Source organism: Cornus florida, unplaced genomic scaffold (genome assembly GCF_030987335.1).
Source record: "Cornus florida cultivar Cherokee Brave unplaced genomic scaffold, ASM3098733v1 CherokeeBrave_3.0.0_Hap2_Chr09, whole genome shotgun sequence".
In the NCBI taxonomy this organism is placed as follows: domain Eukaryota; kingdom Viridiplantae; phylum Streptophyta; class Magnoliopsida; order Cornales; family Cornaceae; genus Cornus; species Cornus florida.
Genome location: NW_026775579.1, coordinates 93,337,282 through 93,362,247, shown reverse-complemented (window position 1 = coordinate 93,362,247; position 24,966 = coordinate 93,337,282). Strand labels below are relative to the sequence as shown.

Here is a 24,966-nt window from a genome sequence, read left to right as displayed (position 1 = left end):
AATATACAGATTTTAATGATCATGAAGCAGAGGCTTAATGTTACAAACTATATACAATAGAGGAAAATATTTCAAATGAAAAAAAAAAAAGAAGAAGAAGGTAAATTTGCCAATTAGTAACAATTACCACCAATTAATGCAACTATAATTAATAGGAACGCTCTAAGAAGAGAGAGCATCTTATCTATTATTGCAGAGAGTCTTTGTTTACCAAACGATTTCAGTAGTAATTACATGTATTATAGCATTACTCAATGCAAATATCTTGCAAAAATTATTATCATAATTTTTTTTAAAAAAATTACCAACCGACTTGGGTATTAATTAGCATTACTCATTGCAAATATCTTGCGAAAATTATTTTTATACTTTTAAGAAGAAAAAAACTATCATTTCTCTATTATTGAGGAAAATTGATTATTCATTAATAAAGGACTACATGTAAATTGTACTTAAAAATTTAAGTTATTAAGGCCCTGCTTGGCAACCGCTTTTGCTTCGTGTTTTTTTGCTTCAGACAGTGAACTGTAGTGAAGCAAAACATGGAAGCGTATTTGGTAACGTTTGCTGCGATTTGAATACTACCAAAACGTTTTCTCAAAAGAAGCCAAAACCAAAAACAGCAAATAGGTGTTTCCAGTTGCTTCCACAGTGTAGCAAATGCACTGTACCAATGAATTATACCCAAATAATAATAATAATAATCTCTTAAAATACATTTTTAACTAGCCATTTTATTTTTTAAACTTTCAATACTTTTATGGTTTTACTTCCAAAATTCTTGCAACAAATATAACATTACCAAACATGCTTCTAAACAGTATTGAACACACTCCAAAGTAGAAAAGTTATTTTTGCTTCGGGTCAAAATAAAATAAGAAGCAAAAAAATTGCTAAACAGGCCCTAAGTGATACCCCTGAAAATGCAGAAAGTGGGAGTGCCTAGGAATTGTTTGATCGTCTTCACCTGAAGAAGAAGCGAAATATAATCAACTTGAATTCGGACCGTTATTCGAAATCTTAGTTTTTGATTCATCCCTGCAGCGTGGAGAAGTCAGCCACCTGGTCTACCCTTGAAAGCAAGGCCGAATACCCAACACAAATTGCTACATAAGTACCATGCATATTGTGCACTGTGTTTTTTGTTTTTTTTCGATCGTTATGACGTTCGTGACAACTCCAATCACATAAAAACAGTTGGAATTCACTGAAAAACAGTTGAACGGTTGGAGCTGTTGGGGGACTTAATTGGGGGACTCTTTACAAAATAGGGAGAGTCGAAAAAGGTATCTGGACCACTAGTGTTGACTAGGTGAGTAACTAGATACAGTACAAACTCGGTGTTGTCATAAATGAAAAATTCAAGACCTATTAGTGATTTTTGCGGAAATAAAAAAGCACAATTAAAAACTGAAAGAGAGAGCAAGAGCGCGAGGCACTGTTCACTCAACTCTTTCTCCCCCATTAATGCTCTGTCTGAGCTCGCTACTCTACTTCACCACTTAGGTCTGTCTCTCTTTCTCTCTCTATATATATATGTTTACCTATATGTAAAGTATTATATGTATATACATATAAATCATGCCTATTGAATTTGCTTCTTTGTTTTATTTCTTCGTTCGTTTGTGATCCAATTCTGGATCGATTTATATGATTATTTCTTGATTCCATTCTTTTTGTTCAAATTTCGATTTTCTGTCAATGATCGTTTACAAGTATTGGTTCCAGTTCTTGATTTGCTTTATTTTGTAGTTGAAGTTAATTGCTAGCTTAGGCTTTTTTTATTTTTAAAATTTATCATTTGTTAGGGTTTATGGTAACTTTTGATGGTTTTGAGGTTGAAATTGTTAGTTTACTTGTTAAAATAATCAGTGGCATTAAAATGGCATTGCGGTTGTTGATTTTGGTGATGTGTGTATGATTTGTATGTGTTTTTTCTCTTTTAAAGCTGGAAAATAGTGCTCAAGATGACGATGAACGAGCGCAAGACAATTGACTTAGAACAAGGATGGGATTTTATGCAGAAGGGGATTACGAAGCTGAAGAACATCCTAGAAGGATTGCCCGAGCCACAATTCAGCTCAGAGGACTACATGATGCTCTATACGTATCCCCTTGGTCTTTTGTTTATGCATCTATTGTTGCGATAGTGTTTTGGTGTTACCCTTTTGCTATTATGCTTTGTTTTTTCCTTAATTTTGTACACAGAACCATCTATAATATGTGCACTCAGAAGCCACCTCATGATTACTCTCAGCAGCTGTATGAAAAATACCAGGAGTCATTCGAAGAGTACATTATTTCAACAGTAAGGAAGACTAATCCATCTTATCGATATATGTTCTTATGAATAGGCACACACTATATGTTCTTTAAATACATTGTCTATAATGGAATGTCTAAGGCTGCTTGCTTATTATTTATATTTGTAACAATGTGAAAGTTATGTATTTGTAGTGTGTGTATAGTGTTCAGATTGGGGACAAATTTAGTCATTTTGTCCTATGCAAGACAAACGACGGGATATGGTTATGATCTACACTCTTTTTTTTCTTTTTTTTTAAGTCAGAATGTTGTCGGTATCATGGTTCAAAGTTGTGTTATCGGTTGTTGATTTGACGGCCTCAAAGTTGTCAGTTACAACGTGCCAGAATGATATTCTATACAATGCTCAAAAAGTCCAAAAAGGAAGATGAAAATTTAGAAATTATATGATAAACAAAATGGACACGAAATAAACTAAACTCAAACATCCTAAATCTAAGAATATTAATTGAAATATAAAATATCTATTAGAATATTCAAAAATAAAGAAGTAGCAATCTAGATCTACAAAAAATTAACCCTTATCTAAGTAGCTAACATGATTCAACATTTTTGGATTATTGTAGTAATCAAGGGGGGGAGTGGTTTCAAAATTTCCTAAAACAAATTATCAAAAGCTAGAAAGACACCTGAACACACAGTTTTTACGTGGTAAGACCCCAAAATGGGGAAACATCCACGGAGACTGACGGAGCTATTAAGCTCTGAAACCAATCCACTAATTATCAATCAGATTACAAGTGATTCCCAGAATACACTCACTGCTCACTCAACCAATATTCAGTCACATTGCTAACCAAAAACCCACTTCTAGACCATGAAGCTTTTCACACCTAAATTGAGCATCAGCTCTGTTCTAGGATACAAATACAGTGAGATAAACAATTATAGAGCTATGGAGCAGTGCTTGACCACGCAATTATACAAGACATGTAGATGAGACTCAATATAGAATAAAGTCAATCTTGAATCAGAGTCTCTATTTTGGTTTGTAATGCTGAGGCTCTTTGGCTGAGTCAGAATTTTACGTTCATGAGCATCTAGCACTTAATACTTGGCAAATCGTTTTCTTGATGTAAGGAGTTTGATCACCGGGAAACTTCCTTTTATCTCGTGCTGAATTTTTTTATCTCAAGTGCTAATTCTTCAAATTAACAGAGTGAATTCTTCGCAATAATAGCAGCAACAACCCATAGCCTTTTTCTCTCTTTTTGCCTTTTTATTTATTTATCAAGTTACTGAAAAACTTGCATGAGATTCTAGATTTGTTAGCTCATATTTCAAAGAGATAATTTCTATTTCTATGCTTAAGTTCTCTATTATTTCCACTCTTTTTTGTTGGGTCTCGGGGAGAGATTATAGATTTACGGAGGAGATTATTGTTTTTTTGGCCTCTTTGAAGGTCTAAAGTGCCCTTTGGCCCTTTTGTTTCTTTGGGTTCCGCTCCTCTTTTGAGCGTTTTTAATAAAATCTTACTTATCAAAAAAATAAATAAATAAATAAATATTTCAAAGAGATAATTCCTCAAAAAACTATCCGTTACAGAGAAAGATATAAGCATATACATGTGGCCTATTTGAAACAAACGGTTAAAAGAACCGTTGGGATATATGCCTTTGAATAATCCCATTTGAAAGGAAATTACAACACTGCCCTCTAGCAACTGATAAAGAGAGAAAAGAAAGAGATACCCTCTCAGCTTGTGACGTACATAACTCCCACGAAACAAGAAGGAAGTATTTGTTGCTGAAATGCCATTGAGATGAATCAAAAACAACTGTTGACCACACTGAGAGAGAATAAATTTCTGGACCTAACATATATTTCCATTAAAAGGAAAACACAACAGGAGCTACCCAAACAAAGCCTTAGGACTCCCAACAATTATTACATTAAAAATCCATGTTTCTTTGTTAAGTTTTATCTACAAGTGTGTACCATTAGTCATTATGATGCATTAAAAAAGCTGCCATAGGTAAACAAATTACAAGATGTCTACAATATGCGACCCTGTCATATGCCATATCCAGCTTAACTTTGATGGATTAATTTAGAATTCTTTTATTCTCACTTTTGCAATATACTTCTTCTTCTTCTTTTTTTCTTCTTTTTTTTTTTTTATCATTTAAAGCTTGGAGATAATTCTTTGTTTGTTTTGTAATATAGGTATTGCCTTCTTTAAGAGAGAAACATGATGAGTTCATGTTGAGAGAGCTTGTGAAAAGGTGGTCGAATCACAAAGTTATGGTCAGGTGGCTTTCTCGTTTCTTCCATTATCTTGATCGCTACTATATTGCTCGAAGGTCACTTCCAGCGCTCAATGAAGTTGGACTCACTTGCTTTCGTCACTTAGTATGTCTTGATTGTTCCATTCCGTTTTCTTGCCATCTTGTTTTCAATACTTACATATATGGGGAAGTTTTCATTATTGCCTTTTGAAGATAGAAAAATTTACTACAGCCTCAAGCTTATATACTCTATTTTTTTCCTTTTTGTTGTGCCATATGTTCTAAAATAGTAAAATATGACGCACTGAAATAATATTGGAACTAATATTCGGATATCAGGTCTACCAGGAGTTAAATGGGAAAGTAAGAGATGCTGTAATAGCACTGGTATGTTTGTTCCATTGCTGCAGCTTTCTTCTTTCCACATTTCTTATTCATGTTAATCAACAATACATTTTAACCAGATTGATAAAGAGCGTGAAGGAGAGCAGATTGACCGGGCTTTATTGAAGAATGTTTTAGATATATTTGTGGAGATCGGAATGGGGCAAATGGATTACTATGACAACGACTTTGAATCAGCTATGCTCGAAGATACTGCTGCTTACTATTCTCGGAAGGCTTCAAATTGGATCTTAGAAGATTCTTGTCCAGATTATATGTTGAAAGTAAACATCTACATTTTTTTTTTAATTAGCTCTAGAAAACATTTGTTTGATCATTTAGATGATTTATGGGATCTTCTTGGAATTCCAGGCCGAGGAATGTTTGAAGCGAGAGAAGGATAGGGTTTCTCATTATCTACATTCTAGTAGTGAGCAAAAGTTGCTGGAGGTTTGTTCTTGGTTCTCATAATATCACAATAACAGAAATCTGCCTTTATTTTTGGTTAGTTAATCTGAAGAATGGAGGATGTCATTTGAACTACTTGACAGTCAGACACTCACTTTTGATTAGTGCCTTCCATGGTTACCTTTATTATGTTAAAATCAATATTAGTATCTGAGTCATTTGTTTTTTTCTACAGAAAGTTCAAAATGAGTTGTTGTCCTTATATGCAACCCAGTTGCTCGAGAAGGAGCACTCTGGATGTCATGCATTGCTTAGAGATGACAAGGTACTTCGTTGGATGCTGTATTATGCAAGCCCTTTGCTGTGTAGTTTAATTGCAACTTATTAAGTTCATTAATGATTTTGTCTATTTTTTTCAGGTGGAGGATTTGTCGAGGATGTATAGGCTCTTTTCTAAAGTACCTCGAGGCTTAGATCCTGTTTCAAATATATTTAAGCAGGTTTATTAGTTTATATATTACAGTTTGTTTTGCTGAAAAATGAAAAAGAACTTATAGTATGACATCCCTTTGTTGTAATTTGTTTCTTCCTCTTCTTTAGTTTAAAGTATTTTCTGGTTTCTTTAATGCAGCATGTTACTGCCGAAGGTACAGCCTTGGTTAAACAAGCAGAAGATGCAGCAAGCACTAAGAAGGTCTGTATCTTGATTGTTTTATATCAGATTCCATCATTTCCTTGGTCTTTGTGCAATTTGTCTCCTTGGAAGGTACATGTCATATGGCTGATAATAGACCTGTCATTAGAACATCTTATCTGCTATTTTTTGCAAAAAGAATAAAATAAGCTGGAATTTAACAGTAACCAAAAAAAAAAAATGGAATTAAATTCATTTGAATGACTATGTAGAAATTCTGCACCACATTTGAATCTTTAAAGTAAATATGATTTGCTGATTTATATATATATATATATATATATAAATAAAAATAAAAAAAGAAGTAAATATGATTTTCTGAATTGGTTGTGTCACTCATTGTAATCCTAGCATTCTCTTCACTAGCCAAAGTCTCATAAAAAGTAGGGCGTAAAGGTTAATATATCTATTTTTTTTAATGTGTTTTTAATTTAGTTTTTTTTCATTCGAAGCATTGTTTCCATATCTAGCAAATTTTGAGGTAAGTATAGTCTCATGTTACTTCTCCATTATTGTTGTTTTACAATTAAAATGTTAATCAATCCGTCATCTATAAGTTTCTTTGTGCACATATAGCCTGCGAATTTTCAACAATACATTCCTCTTTATGTTGGTCAAATACTTGTTGCTTTTTGTTTTCCTGCGCCAAATGATCAATACAGGGATCTATTTTCTTTAATGAAAAGAATATATGATTACCGGTCTACCTCTATCTTGGTGGCTTTGGGTCTTAACTTCCAAGTCATAGGTCAAGGTTTCAAGACTGGCAGAGAGAAACAATATATATATATATATATATATATATAAAGATATGATTTTTCTTTTAGTCTTCCTTATATTTCTCTTCGTTTTGTTATTGTAAGATAACTGTTCATTTGAAATTCGATCTAGATCCCTTGTGTTATGTTTTGTTTTAATATAATGTCTCTTATGTTTGGTTATATACTTATATCAATTGTCATTATAGGTTTTCATAACAACATAAACGAGAATTAAACACATGTAATTTATATTAGGGTTGACACATATCTGGCTGATATGAAAGGCCTGGAATGCTATGTAGCATACATGTCAAAAAGTCTTGGTGAATCTTGTTAAAATTGCCTAGGCGTGCTACTTGAGGTGGTCAAATAATTTGCATGTCATATATAACATATCCGTGAGTGTGTTGCATATTATTGTTTATCTGGTAATTGTTTATCTGTAAGCATTTATAATGTTCCATTATAACAACCTTTCATCTGCTGTGCTGGCGTGCTGTTAATCATAGAAATTTAATTAAAATTTTGCTGGAATTTTGGCTTCAAACTAGTTCTGTTGGTCTTAATACTAGATAAAAGGTTTGTTAGATTTCAATTTGATGGCTAGGTGACAACAATTCTTACATTAAATCCTTGACTATATTCTAATTTGGTTTTTCACATGACTTCCGAGGAAACTAGGGTTTTCTATTACATAGTTGCAGTCTGGAAGTTGGAGCTTTTATTTGGGTTTGAGATGTGTAGTCTTAATTACAAATGTATAGGTGACAATTCTCGTGTTCATAATTTCAATATATTTTTGTCATTTCAATTTTTTGATAAATTTATATAATGTTATTCAATATACTATGTTCAATTTTGGGGACTAAGAAAGTAGAACTAGATGGTTTTCTGAGTCATTAACTTGCAAGGTTTCCACCAGTTTGGCTTTAGGACATTGCGCTGACAATTTAAGTATTCTCTTTCTTTTCTGTCTTGTCTAATGATTTCCATGTGAATTGTCATTTGTTATTCTTGGCCTTTCTCAAAAACATTTTGTAAATTCAAAAATATTATTTTGTTCTGACTACAAAAAATGTTATCTAATTTTTCCCCAAAAAATGTCCTTTTGAGTTCGTTGACAAATTCTCTCTTTATTTGCGGTTATATCAGGTGCTATTGATTGTCCATTTTGTTCTTCTTTTGAATTTTTTGACAAATTCTCTCTTTATTTGTGGTTATATCAGATGCTATTGATTGTTCATTTACCCATGAGTCATGTCTCTCTTTCCTTTGCAACTGCATCTAAGCTGTATTAATTTTACCATTAAAACTGTTATGCATATTATATAATTATAACCTTAATTAGTACACCTAACGACTAAGAGTTGACAATCCCTAACTCTGATTATCTTTTGGGTTGGTTTGGAAGCCCCAAGTTGAATTGCAGTTAACCCATGTGTGATAATTTTGTGGTGTAGCCTGAAATCTTGTACCTTTATTTTAAGGGAACACTCTTTTGGTCCGATTGGTTTGGTTTTGTAAGTCTGCCTAACGTGTTGTAACTTGGCAATGTGAGAGGATTTCAATAGGTAACATAGTTGTAATAGATAGTGGGGAAAAATGAATGCAAATAAGAGAAAATGCAAGGTATGTTCCACAAGCAGAGCGTGTTTCCTCCTTATTGAAGAGCTTACCCATGAATATTGCAAAAAATTAGCTGATCTGTGTTAGCTGATACCAAATCATGAATGTTGAATAACTTCTGAAACCAGTGAGATAAAACTATTTCAGGGTTCAAATGAGACAAATGTGGTTATTTAAGAAGCTAAGATAGGGATGACTTGTGGAAAGAATATGTTATCCGTGTTACCGTGTAGAAGTCTTAATTTTGAAACTTTCTTGAAGCATATTTCATAATGCTTATTTACTATTATTGTTATTTTATTTAAATCATTGAAGCAAAAAGGTAAGACTATATCAAACCTTTTTTGTTCTCCATTTTTGGAGATCCAATCCAATTGGAGCTTTATCTGCTAAGTATATCATTCAGCATCATATGAAATTATAAATAGTTGTCCCTTCTTAATTCCTCTTTCATGCATTCAATTTAAAATGTGCAGAGTCTGGACATTCCCAGTTTCGTATGTTTGTGAAGATCTCTTAGGTGGAAAAGTTCTCTATAGAAGTGTTTGGGATACCGCCTTCTTTTGAGTTTATGTAATGTCCATCTTAGTGAACTCACATCTAATTATTCCCTCTGAATTGTTAGTTGCTTCTCCTCTTTGTGAACCGGCATTTACCTTTTTTGAATTTTTTGTTGTTGTTGTTGTTGTTGTTCTTCTTCTTCTTCTTCTTCTTCTTCTTCTTCTTCTTCTTCTTCTTCTTTTTATTTTTATTTATTTATTTTTATTATTCTTACCAAAATTATGTTCACTTAAATTTTCTTCTGTCAGAAGATATACATAAAGACATTGTGTTAGTAGAAATTTATTCAACTTTTATCTTTGGTTGTATTGCTAACAATTTGCTTATTCTACAGCCAGATAAGAAAGATGTGGTCGGTTTGCAGGAACAGGTAATTTTAGTACCACTGTACTCTCAGAAGCATTTATATGTTGGAACTAATGGCTTAGAACCTTCAGGTTTTTGTTAGAAAAGTGATTGAGCTGCATGACAAGTATCTGGCATATGTAAATGACTGTTTTATGAATCATACCCTTTTTCACAAGGTTTGTACTATAGAATTGCTACATGATAGTTACCTCCATGCTATATTTCCCATATTATCTCTCTTTTTTATTTTATTTTTTTCCTTTTTTTTTTCCCCCGCTAGGCACTCAAGGAGGCTTTTGAAGTCTTTTGTAACAAGGGTGTTTCTGGAAGCTCAAGTGCAGAACTACTGGCCACATTTTGTGATAATATTCTTAAGAAAGGTGGCAGTGAAAAATTGAGTGATGAAGCCATCGAGGAAACACTCGAGAAGGTATGTTACTCACTCTTTGTAGTATTCTGTTTGACATATTTGCAGGATGTAGAAATTTAAATGGAACTTGCATATAATCTACAGGTAGTGAAGCTGCTTGCTTACATTAGCGATAAGGACCTATTCGGTGAATTCTATAGGTAAACTATCTAATTTTTTGGTTGGTCAATCTGGAATCGTTAGTTGGCTATAATTACTTGATGTTGCCATTGCCGGCAGGAAAAAACTTGCTCGGCGGCTACTTTTTGATAAGAGTGCAAATGATGAGCATGAGAGAAGTATTTTGACAAAGCTGAAACAACAATGCGGTGGTCAGTTCACTTCGAAGATGGAGGGAATGGTATCCGGCAAAAGACTGTCCTAGATTCTTGAGCAATGAGAAATCTTTTTTTTTTTTATGGTACATCTGGGTTACTGATGAAATTTCTTTTTCTTGCTTTCCTATCTTTTAGGTCACAGATCTGACATTGGCTAGGGAAAATCAAGCCAATTTTGAGGAGTATCTCGGCAATAATCCAAATACAAATCCTGGGATTGACTTGACTGTTACTGTCTTAACTACCGGTTTTTGGCCAAGTTACAAGTCTTTCGATCTGAACCTTCCAGCGGAGATGGTACTCTTCTAACCACTAAAATGTAAATTCCTCATACTAATGTGAACTTGTGGAATGTTGAGTCTAATGTTTGAGAAAGCTTAACCATATTCTCTATCTAATGATTGCTGTTTTAGGTTAGGTGTGTCGAAGTTTTCAGAGAATTCTATCACACAAAAACAAAACACAGAAAAATCACATGGATATACTCATTGGGTACTTGTAACATCAATGGAAAATTTGAACCAAAAACGATAGAGCTGATTGTGACAACCTACCAGGTTTTTGTATATAACATTTATTTTAGTTTTTGTATGTTTTCGTGATTATCATTACAGAGGCTTGAGTTTTAGCAATTCTTCTCTATAGGCTTCTGCGCTGCTGTTATTTAATGCCGCAGATAGATTAAGTTATCAGGAAATCATGACTCAGTTAAACTTAACCGACGATGATGTTATTAGACTTCTTCATTCTCTGTCATGCGCCAAGTATAAGATCCTTAAAAAAGAACCAAACACCAAGACAATCTCTCCTACTGACATCTTTGAGTTCAACTCCAAGTTCACTGACAAGATGCGGAGGATCAAGGTATTAAGATTCAAGTTCAATCTCAATATTGCTTTTTATTACCTTTCCATTTATTGATTTTATGAGGGACGAAAAATGGCTTTGTACTGCAGATTCCCCTCCCTCCTGTTGATGAGAAGAAAAAGGTGATTGAAGATGTTGACAAAGACAGACGGTATGCCATTGATGCTGCAATTGTTCGTATCATGAAGAGTCGCAAAGTTTTGGGCTATCAGCAGTTGGTCATGGAGTGCGTTGAGCAGTTGGGTCGCATGTTCAAGGTATATTGAAGCACTTTTCTCCATTTCTATCCTCAGCCCACTTGATTCCTCAGTTTTTACTTAATGGTGTTAATTAAAATGCAATTATGTAGCCCGACATTAAAGCAATCAAGAAGAGGCTTGAAGATCTAATCACTCGGGACTATCTAGAAAGAGACAAGGACAACCCGAACTTGTTCAGGTACTTGGCATGATTTGGCTGTTGATTGTCCGTCCAAAGGAATTCGTGACTCTATTGCAGCTGCAAATAGCTCCAAAAGATGATATATCAATCTGCCGAATGGGTTCAGCACAAACTCTTGTAAATGCTTCCGCTCTTTGACTGCCTCTTTTGATGATTACGTAGACCTGAGAGCTCAAGTATTCTTGTACATTTCCCTCTTGAAGCCAGGTGAGGATAATTTCTACAGATTGTTTGTGTGAGAAAAATATGTAATTTGATTTAGTTATGCTTTCCAGTATACAATGAGACCATCCAGCTTTTTACCATCTTATTACTGCCATCCTCTTGCATGACTGTTGACACTTGTATTTTAGTTAATTCAGATTATAGCATGTACCATTGTAAAAAAGAAAAAGAAAAAATGTATTTTCCCCCCTGAATTGCTTTGTTTTTATATGTTTCTGGGATATTTTATGGAATTAATATTTATCTCCTTTCTTTATCATGATGGCTTATTTAGTGAGCAAGTGTTGTGAAATGTTTATCATTCTCATGCTTGTACGGGAGATCTTTAAACACGTTTTGAATTAGCATGAAATTGATATATTTTATTTGCTTTTCCCTCTTGTTTTTGCTTGTTTGTGATGTTAATTTCACATGTTCTTCATCATTTCTTGAGTTTTACATGCATTTTTTGTATGCGCTAATATTTTATTTTAGCATTTGTCAGTCTAGAGATTTCATGTGGTGATGCATCGATTTAACGTGGTTGTGTTGAGTGATATCTCCGTAGAATTTTGACACGAAATAATGCTCTCTTCTTCTTCAGTGCTGGTTACATTTTCTCAGTGATGAATGTGCACCCCAGTGTGATTATATAGAGAGTTGCGTAACTACACAAATCTCCATAACTTGGCATCAAAATGTATTGTTACATATGTGCCAAAGCTTCTATGCCCTTGTAGCATGTTACCATTGTAAAAAAGGGGAAAAAAAATGTTTTTTTTTTTTTTTTTTCCTGAACACTTCTATTGATATATTCTCTTTTCTTTTCCCTCTCATTTTTGCTTGTATGGGGGAGAGAACTGATCTTAATTTTACATTTCCTTCATCATTTCTTGAGTTTTACATGCATTATTGTACATGCTCCTTTTTTTTATACATAGAGATTTCATTTGGTGATGCACTGATTCCACGTGGTTGTGTTGAGTAATATCTATTTAGAAATTTGACATGAAATAATGCTCTCTTCTTCGGCATCAAAATGTATTTTATAGATCATGAATTTTATAATAACATAGATCTTGTAGCTTCTGATTTTATGTCATGTTTTGAGCATTATCTTCTACTTGTATCTCTGCAAGAGTTCAATGGTGTTTTTTTTTTTTTTTTTTTTTTTTTTTTTCTAGAGAATGTTAAGCTATAGATATAAATATAAAGTAATTAAAAGTGGGCTTCAGCTTTAGCTGAATATTACAAGGCCCATTGGGCCAAAACAGTTTAGATAACCTTACAAACATGACCCGATGGCCCAATAAAGCAACTAATATAGAAGAGTTACATGCTCCGATGAACGTTAACGAATCAGAATGATCTTCCTGTAAGGTACGATTTGCCCCAAAGGTTTAATCTAAATATAGTGCACCGAGCCAAACATAGAACAAAAGGTAATGTGAAGACTTGATCCAATACCTCTTAGACAAAAGCTTTAATACCGTGTTAAATTAATATTTTTCCAAAAAGCTACAGAATATAGAAATGGTTCAAATAATTTAGATGAAATTCAAATTCAAATTCATCCATTTTGTTACCAAGTTTCTAGTGTACTTATGTTTGTGAGTGTCAAATTGGTGTGTTTTAGGTTTAGGATCGGAAGAAGTTTAGTTTAATATTTTTTCAATCTCATATCTAATGTGGTGATTTGATGCCACTAAACATAGCATAATATTGTGTTTGGATTCAATATGTTATCAAGTTTCAAATCAAAGCGGAATCTAGAAACAGAATTTGAAATTCTTGTCTAGTTTCTTTTAGGGCCATATTTAAACATAAAGGTGTAAATATTTCTTTGCACTATTGAACTTTGTCTATTAATTTATTTTATTATCAGATTCTTGTGAATTCGTCGTCATAAGTAATTTTTTATTTATTTTTAGATCTGTCCAAGTTTGTGGCTTGATAGCATCTCTCTTTTTTCAAAATAAAAGATAAAGGGTTCAAATCTCTCTAATTGAAAAGTAAAAGATAAAGGGTTCAAGTCTCTCCAAAAACATCATTAGAGTTCCCATAACATAGAATGAAAATGCATGAATACTGAGAGAACGACATTATATGAACTCTAATGAAACTTCTATCGATCATCTTTTAACTCTATCGTTTAGTCAACCTAGATTTCTTCGAACTAAATTAAGTGATATTTTCAAAACGTGACGCAACCGGGCAAGAATACAATGTGATTTGAGCATAGTGGTTAGTGGGGATTTGTGGCTTGTGTCTATATGTGAAAAGGAAGGGTTGAAAGAAAGATTCAATGAATTTGCGTTAAGCACCCAAAGTGCAAAATTGGTGCCACATAATTAATTAATTAATTTAACTCTATCGATCATCTTTTAACTCTATCGTTTAGTCAACCTAAATTTTTTCGAACTAAATTAAGTGATATTTTCAAAACGTGACGCAACCGGGCAAGAATCCAATGTGCTTTGAGCATGGTGGTTAGTGGGGATTTGTGACTTGTGTCATATATGTGAAAAGGAAGGGTTGAAAGGAAGATTCAATGAATTTGCGTTAAGCACCCAAAGTGCAAAATTGGTGCCACATAATTAATTAATTAATTTACTAGTTAATGAACCAAAAACAACGGCTCTCTAACCCTGAAACAAATAACACCAGTTATTCCACAAAAACTCCACACGTTTCTTAAACCAGAGTCTTTGCAATTTACCACTAATAAAGTCAAAAACCTGTTTACTTTGGGACCCACCTGCTGATATCACAATCCTCAAATGCAGAAAAGTTCTTACAAAAGCAAGTTTTAAGTGTGACCACACTCAATTGCTAAATGTAATGGTAATTGATCGAATTTTATAAGAACAAGCAAGCAAGCGTGAGCAATGAGGCATGGTTGGGTTTTACATCACTTTGGTGGGTTGTAACAGAGTCCAAGAGTCAATACTGCTACTGTGTTTGTTTTGTTCCTCACTTCCTTATACATGGCTTCAGGCCCCTTGTGTTTGTGGAACCCACACTTCACATTCTTTCATTTGATCCGTTCCAATCTTATCCAAATTGGTTTTTTAACCCATCGGTTCGGTTGCAGATTCATAAACTAGGAATCAGTTTGGTTCACGCTAGGGTCTCAAAAATCGAGTCTGACCTGTTAATAATGTAATATATTGTCGAATGTGTTAATGATCATTCCAAGTAGTAACTGGGGCTGTTTTGGCTACTGAGGCTTTTATTTTAAATTGGTTATGATGTTGAGTGGCTACTGTTTTGGTGGCTATTGCATGTTGCTGAATGAGTTAATAATGATGATCATTTGTTGCATATTCCTTTGTTACTTTCAAAAATATGTACTCATTGTCTCATTGATAAGTCATCTATTGGCCCATGGTCAATAAAAAAAAAAATCACTATAATGTTTAGAAAAATCCAATTTGTAGAACCAGTATGATATTTTACGAATTGGATCAGTTCGGATTAGAGCTTCCCACGGATCAGATTGGTTTTAATTTTCATCCATCCGTAGGGATCGAATTGGTTTAGGTTTAACATATACACCTATCCAATCCATGGTCACCCGACTCACCCCTAAACCTAAACACGTGTTGGACAGAAAAAAGACAATACATGAAGGGGGTGTGTCCCAGGATTTAAAGTTACTCCATGAATAGAAGCAGGTGACTAGCATATTTTGAAGAAAGTAGCTGGTTAACATTCAATACAAAGAAGATAGTTTTTATCACTTAGGACCATTTTTAGAGAATCCATCAACAGATTCACAAGCTAAGTTTGCTTTAAACACTAGAAATCCGAGCTTAATTTCTAGACCTTAAAACCAATTTTCTTCTGAGTGGGAATAAAATGATTCAGCATTTTTCTCTTCTTCTTACCATTCTTTATGAGAATCAAACATGGTGTCCACAAAATATCAAAAGGAATTCACATATTTGAGTACTGATTGGAACAAATCAAAACACTACCAATATTATGTTTGATACAGTATATGAAATGAATCCCATTTGTTATAGCATTGAAATGATTCACTTCTGATCACTTCTTCTTTCATCATCATTGTTGCATAGTTTGTGGAATGATTCTGCTTCACAATACAATCTTTCTTTTATAAACCGGATTGACCGGTTGTTTATCTCTGTGAACATGAACATCTAAAAACCTTCAAGCCTAATTCTTGATTGTTAATTCAGTGAGTATTGAAGAATAGTAAAATTAGGATATGTATTTATATATATATATTACATTTTTCTCTCTTTCCCTGGGGAATATGAATATCAGTACCTTGTTCTTGTTCCCATGTACTGGGGAATTGATGTGGGTGGAGTAATCATTCTAAGATCATCAAATTTTCTTCTCAAATATGTCATCTTTGCTGGAATATTTCCACTTAACTAACTGCCTCACCATTCCCTTTTCTGTTAGATCTTTGACTTCGTCGACTTTAACACATTATTTTTATTTCCTAGTGAAACTAATAGTAGTAGTCCTCTGTCAATCATTATAAACCAGCTAATTATTTTCTCTATGACATCAGGACTCTGGACTCATACCTTTGATTTGTGTTTGGTGCTCTTTGTTTTGGCACTCACTTGTCCTTTCAACTTGGAATCATCAAAAACACATCACTACTTGCTTGGCTAGTGCTTCTCTCACACTCACGCCAATAATATGAGCAACTTAGAAATAATATGCATACAATTTGTGGGCTCTCCTTTCGCCGTCCACTGAGAAAAAAGCTCTCCCCCCTCTTAAACAATGGAAAACCGATGATTTTGTCCGCGTTGTGAATGATTTTGTGAGAAACGTAGTGTGGTAATGGTGTTGGGATTCTCCACATCACTGCATGCTTCTTTTGTTGTTGAGATTATGAGAGAGAGAGAACAGTAAAAGTGACATCTTCTTCTATATGATGTTTAGTTTAGACAGCTATTGTTTTTAAACAAAGTTCTCGCAAGCACACACACATTCAACAGCAAAAGTTTATGAACATAAGACCCCACAACCTTCCATTAATTTAATAGAGACTTGTACAAATTGAACTACACAAACACTACTGTCCATCAATAATCCACCTCTCTAAATATTTAATAATAAACAACCCTGTCCACTACTTGTGTTTGCTTTATTCTACATCCATGACCTAAGCTAGAGCTTTAATAGTAACATTTTGTTATATCCTTTTTTATGAAGTTTGAATCTTGGCAAATTCCAATGTTTTCTTGCCTTGCAGCTTGTTAGTCACGTAGTGCTTGCTGTACTCTCCATGGTTGTATCTTCTGTACTTGCAAGGATTGTTCTGATCTACCATTTCCGGCATTGGTCCAATCTCAACTTCGTAGCTGGGAGCGTAGAATGTCACAATTGAGAGTCTGTCTTTTTCCATGTGAGTCACTGCTCTATGTTCCACACTCTTGTAGCGCCCGTTTGTCAAAACCTGTTATATAAAAAAATAAAAAAATAAGAAAAATTCATAATGCCTATCATAAAAGAATTGTTGAGGAATTTAGAGGTTTTAACTTACTTCAATGGTGTCTCCAATGTTGATGACAAGTGCATTAGGGATGGGCTGAATGGACACCCATCCGTTGTCTTTAAGTATTTGAAGGCCTACTGTGTTACCCTTCCCTTGCTGCAACACTGTGAGGGCACTTCCATCAGAATGGGGGCTTAGACCTAAAACAAGGTCAGGTCTAGGGCATGGTGGGTAGTAGTTCATCCTCACTGCTTGCACTGCCTCCCCAAACATCTCTTCAAACATGTCCTGTTTTAAGCCAAGGCTTGTAGCTATAAATTTTAGCAACTTTTGGCCTAGTTTTCTTATCTCACTTGAGTATTCCTCTATGGTGTCACTGCAATGAGAAACCAAAAAAATATTAAAATAAAATAAAGTTTGTGACATATGGGAACCATTTTTTTAGTATGGTGGAGTGTGGACCTAGAGATATTACCTGAACTTGACTGGCTTTGTTGGCCACAGCTTTGGGTCCCTAATGAAGTGAGGCTCAACTCCAAGTGCAAACATGTTGCACCAGTCTAGCTTCTGCTCCTCCGAGAACACGAAAGCCTGACCGTACCCCTGAACAGTCCCCGGTAACATTGGATACTTCTTTTTCTCCTCTAGAGGTAGCATGAAGAACTCCATAGCCACCTTCTCAATGCTCTCCAGCAAAACCAGATCAATCCCATGATTAATCACCTACCATGTTAACTTAAACATTAGTTTCCAAGCCCATAGTTCAGAAACTAACTTAATAAAATGGACATATTTGTATGTACACATACCTGAAAAAAACCCCACTCCTTGCAGGAAGTGGAGAGCTTCAAGATTTCACTATGGAACTCGTCTTTGCTGCCTTTGATAAGCTTTGAGACGTCGATAACCGGAATGTTGCTAGAAGAAGAGGCTGCAGTGAGTGTTGGCCTTTCAGCCATATCGCGCACGAATCTTTGAGGAATGGCCACTGATTTGGCCTTCCTCAATTCTTGGACATCGTCGATTTGACCAACTTTGATAGGAGAAAGGGGTGCTGGAGCCATGGAAACAGAATTTAGAGGTAAGTGATTAACAGAATGTTGAGGAACTCTGCTTGGTTGCTCTGCCTTTGGACATGGGACTGTATTTATAGAGGGAAGAAAAATCAGTGTGAAGTCATCATGCACATTAATGCGTGTCTTCAATGTGTGTGGGGGCCTGATAATGCACTCACATAAAATTCAGCCCAACAGCCAATAAATTACCAAGTACAAAATTTTGAACACATATATAAGAGAATTTAAAAATTAGAAGATATCCAAAATTTGTGAATTTGTTTAGAGAAAAAATGAAGCAATTATATGATAAAAGTAAAAGGAATATGTATTGACCCATAAAAGAGGGTATTTATTTAGTAAATAATACAACACATGAAAGCTTAAGTAATTCATTAAAAGAATTATATTACTACTATAAAAGAAAATTGTATTTGACTAATAGAAGGGCAAAAGAAACTTGTATTGAGCAATAGAAGAGCAGCAGTTGTATTTATTTGGTAATTAATACAATACACCTACCGTAATTAATTCATTAAAATAAAAGTATAACTAATAGAAAATAAACTTGTATTGAACAATAGAATAACATTTGTATTTATTTGATAATTAGTAGAATACACAAATCATAATTAATTCATTAAAAATATATATATAACTAATATAAATCAACCTTATATTGACCAAGTATTTATTTGGTAATTAATAGAATACACAGAGCATAATTAATGCATTAAAAGAAATAAATAACTAATATAAATAATATATATATATATATATATATATATATTTACCAATAGAAGAACCGAATTATTTGGTAATTAATACAATACACCAAGCATAATTAATCCATTAAAAGCAAAATATCACTAATATAATAAGAAAGATATAACTAGTATAATGAAATATGGGCCTCTTCTCTTATTGGGAGCCTTAGGCGACCACCTTAATTGCCTTATGGTTGTGCCACCTGTGAACACCGAATAACGACATTTAATTTTCAGCTTGGCATGCACTTGGTATATGTATGTCGTGCTAACGCATATATTCTTGGAATATGATCCCGGGACAGAGCCAAAAATTATATGTTTGGAGGACCAACTAGTCATAAGCAACCCCAAAATTTCCATGTCTCAAAACCTCACCAACTTCTAAGAATTTTACACAAAAACTTGGTGAAATACTGTGTTTAAGTAGTAAATATATTTTTTTAGAATTAACACTAGGTTTTTATAACAATTATATCAAGATTTGTTTGTGTGGATTTATATATATATATATATATATATATATATATATATATATATTTGTATGTATCCCATCATATGCCTGGAATGTGTGCATAGCTTGAGTGGGGAGGAAGATTGAGAAAGAAAGTGGAATTAAATGGGGGGTAATAGTATTAGTACATAATATGGTTGTGTCTCTTTGTGACAGAACTAAAATGGTAGTAGTAGGGGTCCATATTCAATTGCAAGTAGATGTCTCTGTTTCTAATTAACACTAATGTTCATAACTACTATATCAATATGTGTTTGTGTGGGTGTGTATATATATATGTGTTTGTATGTATCTATCTCATCATATGCATGGAATTTGTGCAAAACTTGAGTGGGGAAGGGAAATTGAGAAAGAAAGTGGAATCAAATGGGGCTGGTACTAGTATTAGTACATACTATGGTTGTCACATAAGTAGTGTTAGTAGTAGTAGGGGCCATATTCAATTGCGAGTAGATGTCTCCATTTCTACAGACCAGACCTAGTGTGTTGTCATCATCCCTTTGTCCTCCTCCCCTTTTCCACATTTAGTAAGAGCTCTTAAGCACCAATAAAATTAAAAGTAACAAATGAAAAATAAAAAATCTATGACAAACTTGAGACTTTAAGAAAAGCAATTGACCTCTGGTGCTCAAAAAGTGCTTCTGAGAACACCCCTTTGGCAGGCCACTCTTAGAAACTTTCCAAACCCTCTTTAACACCGCCACTCTAGTCTCTTGGGGATTCATGGCAGCATCATAATTCCTCTTCTCTAAGAGTTTTTTTACCTTTAGTTTCTTACTAATTAGTTGTTACTTACTAAACTAACCAAAATTTTAGCATTAAGTAGCTTTTTGTCTAATTTGAATCGAAGCTAAAAGCCGTAACTTAGTGTTCGAGCATTCAAGCCTCCATGGGATAAAATAGTTGTGTGAGTTTCTTGTTAGATAATTTATATATATATATATATTTACTTGTTGAAACAAGTTACCGTGAAACATTTGATTGGACATTATTATATAATATTGTCCTAGGAAGGAGACATTGCTTTGAAAATAAAATTATAACTAAATAATTTGGACAATGGCATGGGACAAAGGAAGTTGGTGGCATAAAATGGTATGAAAATAAAGACAAAACAAACAAGTCCAATGTAGGCATGAGAAACTTATCAGGAGTTTCAGGTCATAATTCAATAGTGGTTAAAGTTGCACTGAGAATGGACACCAAGGACTGAAAAAGAAGGTAGGAGAGAGAGAGGGATCCAAGTTACCTCCAAAACAACCAAGTTCAATGTAGGCATGGGAAAAAGTTTTCAGGTCACAATTCAATTGTAGGTTAAAGTTGCATTGAGAATGGTTAATGGACGGACACCAAGGACTGAAAAGAAAAGGCAGGAGAGAGACTGAGAGGGGTCCAAAATCCCCACTATTCAAAAAGTCCACAACCCAACAACATGGTCAACCATCCCTCTCATTTGTATATATCCAGTTGTCATGAATTTATTCAAAATAAATTATAGGGTAATTTGCATTCACACTCCTTCAAATTCGCAATAAGGTCAGGCAGATACAACTTAAAAAGAGTGTGATTTAATTACCCCCTCAAGTAAGCAAACTTGAACAACAATATTTAATAATATTTATGTATGTGTGTGAATATATGTGTGTGTAAATATAATATGTTGTTATAAGGATTACCATAATAATTAATAAATTTTTTTTACTAAATTTGATCTTTTATAACAAGGGGTTTATTGGAATTTGAAGGGGTTAAAAGTAATTTCATTATTAAACTATATTTAATATTAGGGAGCCACAAAGATTTTTTTTAAAAATTTTTAGAGATATCAACTTTAATTTTTATATAGAAAACAGCTATTAGTATCTATGATTCAGTACCATAAATAGAGTGTTACAAAAAATTTGAGGGGATCAACTTTAATTTTTGTGTAAAACATTACCATAAATAATTTTAATTTAATACTATTAGGTTTTGCAAAAAAATTGGGAGGCTAATGGTGGAAGTGTATTGTTTTTTTTTTTTTTTTTTTTTTTTTTGGTCAAGGGTCATTTTTGGTAGAAGTCTAAGGGTAATTACGTACTCTTATTATGGTTAGGGTGTTGTTCAAGTTTGCAAACTTGAGGGGGCAATTAGATCACACTCTCTCTAAATTATATCTACATATATATTTATTACAAATCTGAGAGGGTGTGAGTGCAAATTTCCCTAAATTATATTTGCGAGTTGGTGATTTGAATTTAAATTTTGAAAAAAATTAATTTAAATTTAAAACTACATTTTTTCTTTATAATTTTAAATTGAAAACTACAATTCGATACTCTCAAATACAAAAATATTTTAGTAAAATAAGCTGATATATAAAGTATTATGGACCATTCAGCAAAAGTAAATAAAAAAAAATAAGAAAAATGATTTTTAAATTTACTCAAACTTATGCAATGGTTTTTATTCTTGTGACGTAGTGGATAGGATCTACATTTATTTTTTTATTTTTTCTTCTTTTCCATGACAAAAAATTTACTTGCACACCCCATGTTCCTGCGAGACTTAACCTTCATACCATCTACTTTAAAAAATAAAAAAATGTCATTATGTTACACTGCGTTGGTACATACTTAAATTAACCCATTATATCTAATGAATAAAAACAAAAAAACAATAGTGTGCGGATGGGATACAACTATAGAGATTAGAGATTCTTTACTAAACTAGTAACCTTTGGTGCGTGGGTCGCAAAATAAACTTCAAATATACAAACAAGGGTTGCAAAGTAAATTTTGAATTTTTAAATAACTACAATCACTCGCGAGTTTATGGTATGCGCATAATCCTTTACCACTGTGCCACCCATTTGGGTTAAAAAAAATAAATAAATAAATGCCCTTACTTTCACTCACCAAAGTTTTTGGGTCAAATGAAGAAGCTGTTAAACCAAAATCTCATCTTTGCCCTCTCATCCTCCTCTCTTTCCCGTCAAATCAGACTGTCACTTTTTCATACCAAAACCCAAATCATTGAACTTCTTCAAGAATCTACTGATTCTGTTTCTGTAACCTCTATGCACACCAATGTAGTAAAACTAGGGTTTTCAAATGATACCTTTACCACTAATCATCTCATAAATGGTTACATAAAACTGCAAAGAATTGGTGTTGCACATCAACTGTTTGATGAAATGTCCGAACCCAATGTTGTGTCATGGACTTCTCTCATTGCTGGTTATATTAACACTGGACAGCCTAAAATGGCGCTTTGGATTTTTGGAAATATGTCCAGTAGTACGGTCATGCCCAATGCTTTCACATTTGCAACTATCGTCAATGCGTGTTCAATTCTCGCTGACCTATCAACTGGCAGAAAAGTCCATGCCCAGGTTGAGATTTTCGGTTTTCAATCTAACCTTGTGGTGGGTTCTTCACTCGTTGACATGTATGGGAAATCCAATGATGTTGATGAAGCACGCCTGGTTTTTGACTTGATGGGCTATAGAAATGTTGTTTCTTGGACTTCAATGATTACTGCATATGCCCAGAACGCACAAGGCCACAATGCTCTCCAACTGTTTAGAGAATTCAATCAGTTGACCTTAGATCATCCTAATCATTTCATGCTGGCTAGTGTCATAAACGCGTGTGCTAGTTTAGGCAGGCTAGTTTCAGGGAAGGTCACACATGGAGCTGTGATTCGCCATGGGCATGATTCAAGTGATGTGGTTGCGAGTGCACTTGTTGATATGTATGCAAAATGTGGGTGCATTGAATATTCTTCTAAGGTTTTTCGAAGAATCCACTGTCCCTCTGTAATTCCGTATACCTCAATGATTGTGGGAGCTGCAAAGTATGGACTTGGCAAATTATCCCTTGAACTCTTTCAGGAAATGCTCGAGAGAAGGGTAACTCCAAACGATGTCACCTTTGTGGGGGTCTTACATGCTTGTAGCCATTCAGGTCTCATTGATGAAGGTCTTGAGCACTTGAAGTCCATGTTTGATAGACATGGGATAATACCTGACTCAAAGCACTATACATGTGTTGTTGATATGCTAGGCCGAACTGGCAGACTTGATGAGGCTTATGACATAGCGAAGTCTATCCAAGTCAAACCGGATGAAGGGGCTCTCTTGTGGGGGACTCTTCTTTCCACCAGCAGGCTTTATGGAAGGGTAGATATTGCTTTTGAAGCCAGTAAGTGGCTTATAGAATCAAACCAACAAGTAGCAGCTGCATATGTTACAATGTCAAACACTTGTGCATTGGCTGGGAGGTGGGATAATGTTCATAGTATACGGTCTGAAATGAAGCGTTATGGAGTTTCTAAAGAACCCGGTTGTAGTTGGCTCGAGATAAAGGATTGTACTTATGTATTCTATGCTGGGGATGTGTCTTCGTGTGCACGGGGTAGTGAAGTGGTGAGTTTGTTGAGGGAATTGGAGAGGAGAATGAAGGAAAGGGGGTATGTGGGAGGGAGTTCAGGTTTGGTGTTTTTTGATGTGGACGAGGAAACCAAGGAGGAAATAGTGGGTCTTCATAGTGAGAGATTGGCATTGGGTTTTGGGTTGATAAGCATACCTAAAGGAGTGACTATCAGAGTGATGAAGAACTTGAGAATGTGTAGGGACTGTCATGAGGCTTTCAAGCTGATCAGTGAGATTGTGGAGAGGGATTTTGTTGTTAGAGATGTGAATAGATTTCATCATTTTAAAGATGGGTCCTGTACTTGCAGGGACTTCTGGTAACAAGTTTCTTCCAACAAATTAACAAGTTTATTTATGTTTTTCTAACATAGAGATATATACTTGGTTATTTATGTTTTTCGACATACTAGGTGTATATAAATACTTGGTTATTTATGTTTTCAACCATTTACTAAAAGAAACAAAAATACACTGAATAGAAACAAAATGGAAGTACTTAAACCTGCAATATAGGCAACAGAACATGACTCACTATATCGTGGATAGACCGGCCTTATGCATACTAGCTTATTATTTAGTTGACTAGACTGTAAAAATGGTGTCATACAGGCCATGGCATCTTAAAAGACAAATCCCAATGATTAACCAAAATATTTGTAACGACCCGAAAAGATACTAAAATAATAATAAAAATTTCGGTATGACCTCCGCAGAAAATGTCCCTCACCAACCTATAGAAATACAAAAAAATAAATGCAATGGCCTCACTGGGCCTTAAATCCAACTTATCATGTCCCAACACACAATTCAGATATTATATTACATTCCCAAAATGGTTACATACATACAAAAGTCCCGTTCCTCCATCTCATCCAAACGAGGGACATATCCGTTACTTCAAGTTACAGTCCATAATTGTAGCTAAAATTTTAAAGTCTATAGTTTACAACGTTATATCAACTAAACTAAAGTTTCTCAAAATATTTAAGATTACATTTACAAAATATATATCAAAGTTCTAATACAAAAGATAGCAAAAATGAAATAGATCCCCAAGCTCGTCTAAACTTGTGGTGGATCATCGTCCGCCACCTCTTTTCCATATCCTGAAAAATGTTAAAAATAATGGGGTGA

The 24,966-nt window shown here is 34.1% G+C and overlaps 3 protein-coding genes across 4 annotated transcripts; 2 read left to right on the top strand and 1 right to left on the bottom strand.

Annotated features, from left to right (window-relative positions):
* The first annotated feature begins 1,372 nt into the window (after window positions 1–1,372).
* Window positions 1,373–11,809, top strand: LOC132275272 (cullin-1). 2 transcript variants are annotated; one of them, XM_059776730.1, is made up of 20 exons: window positions 1,373–1,506; window positions 1,949–2,107; window positions 2,209–2,308; window positions 4,492–4,677; window positions 4,893–4,940; window positions 5,018–5,221; window positions 5,310–5,387; window positions 5,581–5,670; window positions 5,765–5,845; window positions 5,977–6,039; window positions 9,322–9,357; window positions 9,425–9,511; window positions 9,616–9,765; window positions 9,850–9,905; window positions 9,985–10,105; window positions 10,218–10,379; window positions 10,496–10,639; window positions 10,728–10,946; window positions 11,039–11,206; window positions 11,299–11,809. In XM_059776730.1, exons 2-20 carry the CDS (start codon window positions 1,968–1,970, stop codon window positions 11,398–11,400), a joined length of 2,235 nt encoding a protein of 744 aa, XP_059632713.1. In that variant the 5' UTR covers window positions 1,373–1,506; window positions 1,949–1,967; the 3' UTR covers window positions 11,401–11,809. The 2 variants fall into 2 exon arrangements, with proteins under 2 accessions (XP_059632713.1, XP_059632714.1); XM_059776731.1 differs by lacking the exons at window positions 10,728–10,946; window positions 11,039–11,206; window positions 11,299–11,809 and having other exon boundaries at window positions 10,218–10,401; window positions 10,496–10,633.
* A 4,779-nt stretch (window positions 11,810–16,588) lies between these two features.
* LOC132273492 (protein SRG1-like) lies at window positions 16,589–18,187 on the bottom strand. Its single transcript, XM_059774446.1, has 4 exons — window positions 17,892–18,187; window positions 17,558–17,805; window positions 17,131–17,458; window positions 16,589–17,043 (listed from the first exon to the last, which is right to left on the bottom strand). Exons 1-4 carry the CDS (start codon window positions 18,144–18,146, stop codon window positions 16,792–16,794), a joined length of 1,083 nt encoding a protein of 360 aa, XP_059630429.1. The 5' UTR covers window positions 18,147–18,187; the 3' UTR covers window positions 16,589–16,791.
* A 3,697-nt stretch (window positions 18,188–21,884) lies between these two features.
* On the top strand, window positions 21,885–24,269 carry LOC132275270 (pentatricopeptide repeat-containing protein At4g15720). Its single transcript, XM_059776729.1, has one exon. The coding sequence runs from the start codon at window positions 22,333–22,335 to the stop codon at window positions 24,151–24,153; it is 1,821 nt and encodes a 606-aa protein (XP_059632712.1). The 5' UTR covers window positions 21,885–22,332; the 3' UTR covers window positions 24,154–24,269.
* The last annotated feature ends 697 nt before the right edge of the window (window positions 24,270–24,966 follow it).